The sequence below is a fragment of the Triticum urartu genome, chromosome 3A, assembly GCF_056163025.1.
Source record: "Triticum urartu cultivar PI428250 chromosome 3A, HENAU_Tu73, whole genome shotgun sequence".
Lineage (NCBI taxonomy): Eukaryota > Viridiplantae > Streptophyta > Magnoliopsida > Poales > Poaceae > Triticum > Triticum urartu.
In genome coordinates, this window is record NC_141875.1 from 588,171,487 (window position 1) to 588,174,804 (window position 3,318).

General features: G+C 53.3%; 1 protein-coding gene across 1 annotated transcript; it reads right to left on the reverse strand.

Annotated features, from left to right (window-relative positions):
• Positions 1 to 287: 287 nt before the first annotated feature.
• LOC125548817 (scopoletin glucosyltransferase-like) lies at positions 288 to 2,202 on the reverse strand. Its single transcript, XM_048712356.2, has one exon. The coding sequence runs from the start codon at positions 2,048 to 2,050 to the stop codon at positions 551 to 553; it is 1,500 nt and encodes a 499-aa protein (XP_048568313.2). The 5' UTR covers positions 2,051 to 2,202; the 3' UTR covers positions 288 to 550.
• Positions 2,203 to 3,318: the final 1,116 nt, after the last annotated feature.

Genomic DNA, 3,318 nt, shown 5'->3' on the forward strand with positions numbered 1-3,318 from the left:
AAAGATAATAAAGCTGCCTACAAAGGGAGCTCTTTGGTGCACTAGATTAGATATGTACGTCCCGGTTGTTACGGGGCATTTGTTGTTTTAGTCGCTTGGGTCTGGCTATTGGATATGTGAGGTCCGTGTAGATTTCTTGGCTGACACGTGTAGGAACTCAACCGCCCACCACTCATACACATAGGAAAATTCCATGTCCAATAAAAAGTCCAGGACCAAGGCAGCCACATCAACAGCCTACGAAAACAAACAACGAAACACATGGCATACAACAAACATCGGCAATAGGAAAATGACAAAGAACTATACAGCAAACGCGACAATGAAAATCGGCGCAGCGAAGCGCGCGTCTACATACATGTACGGCCCGGAGTCCAGTTCTTCGACACCAGTAACAAATTTAAATTTCCCCAGGAACTCAAACAATTTCAGGTGCTTGTACAGCAAATGCACACTGCCGCTCCAGAATCCAGATAGAGATAGGATACACATACACAACGGGAATGATGTTACAACAAATTCACAGTGACATCGAGTGATAGCTAGAGGATCACCGTTGCCCATCGGCGGTACATCCGACGGAACTCCGGCGGGCGATCAACTCCTCCATGAGCTGCTCGACGTCGTCGTACGACGACCCGCCCTTCTCCACCGCGCCCCTCGCCATCAAGCCGAGCTCCTTCGCCTTCTTCCGCATGGCCATGCCGTCGCCCTCCTCCCCCATCACTCTCCGGATGGATTCTGCGATCGCCTCGCCGGCGATCACCCGGTGGGTCTCCAAGCACGACGCGTAGTCCTCGGCGCCGACGCCCACGCCCACGCCGAGCACCTCCACCACGAGCTTCTCGTTGTAGAACTGGTCGGCGTACCGCGGCCACGTCACCATCGGCACGCCGGCGCTCACGGCCTCCAGCGTCGAGTTCCACCCGCAATGCGTCACGAACCCGCCGATGGCAGGGTGGTTTAGGATGAGCACCTGCGGCGCCCAACCTTGGATGATGTACCCACGGTTCGCCTCTGGCGTAGACGGGTCAGACGACGCGGCGGTGCTGCCCTTGGCGATGACCCACACGAAGTTCTTGCCGGAGAGGTCGAGGCCGCGGGCGAGCTCCCGCATCTGCTCTGGCGAAAAGTTGGTCATCGTACCGAAGGAGACGTACACCACCGAGCTGGCTGTTTTGGCGTCGAGCCACCGCAGGCACCCGGCGGTGTCTGGCGAGAGCGCGCCGGCGACGGCGCCTCTTGACGCCACGTCCTCGACGCTGCCGCTGGCGAGCGCGACCGGCCCGACAAGCCACGCGCGGCGGCGGAGCTGCGTGGCACGGTAGTGCTCGGCGTAGCCCGGCTCCAGCTCGCGGAAGCTGTTGAAGAGCTCGCCGTAGCTCGACCGGTCCGCGGCGTGGACGAGCTGGAACATCGCACACTCATGTGGTCGCTTCGCGGGGTCCATCATCTGGCTCCGCCGCTGCTCGACACGGTGCGGCAGCCCCGGCAGGGATACGACGGCACGGGGGTCGTCAGAGCACGACTCAAACACGTTGCACCGCAGCAGGGTGTCGGTGCAGGCACGGGCGAACATGCTGGTGGCGAGGAACGCGATGCGCGGGAGGCCGTGCTCCGCGGCGGCGTGAGCGGACCAGTGGAAGAGGCTGTCGGAGACCACGGCGTCGATGTCGGCGTGGTGGTCTGACAGGAACCGGCGGAAGGGCTCACGGAGCAGCTCCGCCGTCTGGAGGAACCTGTCGTGGTAGTCCCCGGAGGTAGCAAGGTCCCTCCCGCTCTGGGCAGCCGGCGGGAGCCCGACGTCGGGGAAAGGCACGGCGGAGATGGACATCGGGGTGCCGGTGGCGCTGCTGTCGTTCGCACGGTCCATGACGGAGCGGATGGTGAAGCCTTGGACGGGCGTGGTGAGGACGGTGCACCTGACGCCGCGAGCGGCGAAGACAGTGGCCATGTCGGCCATCGGGATAAGGTGGCCAGGAAGGAGGAAAGGGAAGAAGAGGATGTGCAGCGGCTGGTCGTCGTTCTTTGTTGGCGCCATGGCTGCCATCCAAGCAGGTCGCGCAGGTCAGCCGTTCCTGTAGCGGATGCTCGCGAGTCGTGATCACCACGCAGACGATTGCTTTCTGCTGCGGCGGCGACTTTGGCATTGCACAAATGGATTCCCACCGCGCGGGAATTATAATTGTACCCGACCGATGATGATGTGCGTCGTACTCGAATCAATTAGGGCATGTGCAATGGTAGCAGATAAGATAATCTTATTTAAGTTTTGTATGTAATTTAGAAATGATAAAATAATATTTATAATTGGTCATCTCGTAATCATATATTCAAAACTAGTATTTCTTAAAAACGTGGTGAAACAAATATGCTAAGAAATCATTTTTTGTCTTCTCTTAATTTTAGAAAAGACAAACCTTTACTTACGAGTCCTTTTTTTTTCACATCATCATTTATCCTATGTGGCACTCATAGCACCATTACACATGCCCTTAGTCTTTTTTTTAGTGCTAAAATCAATTGGTCAACAATTGTCCTAGTGTACGACTCGGGAGTGCAGAATACCACGATGAAAATAATGTGAGGCCCTACTTGGTTCGTTGTTTTGGCGCCCAAAACACATGTAAAATATAGCGAGCGCTATGTCTCGCGAAATCGAACACTCTTTGCAAAAGTCATTTACGCCACTTGTCGCAACTTGATAGTGTTCTTTTTTTTAACCTGTTTATTCAAAATGTTTTATCTCTTAAACCGTGCGTTCAAATCTTGAACCGTTTTCATCATTAATTTCTCGCATCGAGATCTTCAAAACTACATCCTATATTGATAGGTTTCACAAACCCTTTTTCATGAAAAAGCTGGATGAAAAAATTGTGCCTCTCGCAGAAGCAAAACCGTGCCTCCACGAGAAGTAAATGTGTGTCTCTCGCAGAAAAAAGAGATAACACGTTTATTTTTCGTTTCTGAGAGGCACGACTGTGCCTCTCGCGAAAGTAAATATGTGCCTCTCGCGGAAGGATTTTGTTTGCGAAGGCACGACTATGCGTCTGGCGGAAGGAAAACAAAATAAAAACGTGTGTTTTTTTTTCATTTTCGACGACACGATTGTGCCTCTCGCAGAAGCAAATCCGTGCTTCTCATGAAAGGAAAAAAGGAAACGCGTTTTTTTCCATTTCCAAGAGGCACGGTTGTACTTCTCATGGAAGCAAATCCATGCCTCTCGCGGTAGGAAAAATAAGAAAATGCGTTTTTTCACGGAAAAATATGATATTTTGGGGTCCAAAACCTAAGAAAAACATGGGAAAAAACAAGAAG

Coding starts and splice junctions, on each gene's coding strand:
- LOC125548817 (XM_048712356.2), bottom strand. CDS start 2,050: ATGGCAGCCATGGCGCCAACAAAGAACGACGACCAGCCGCTGCACATC.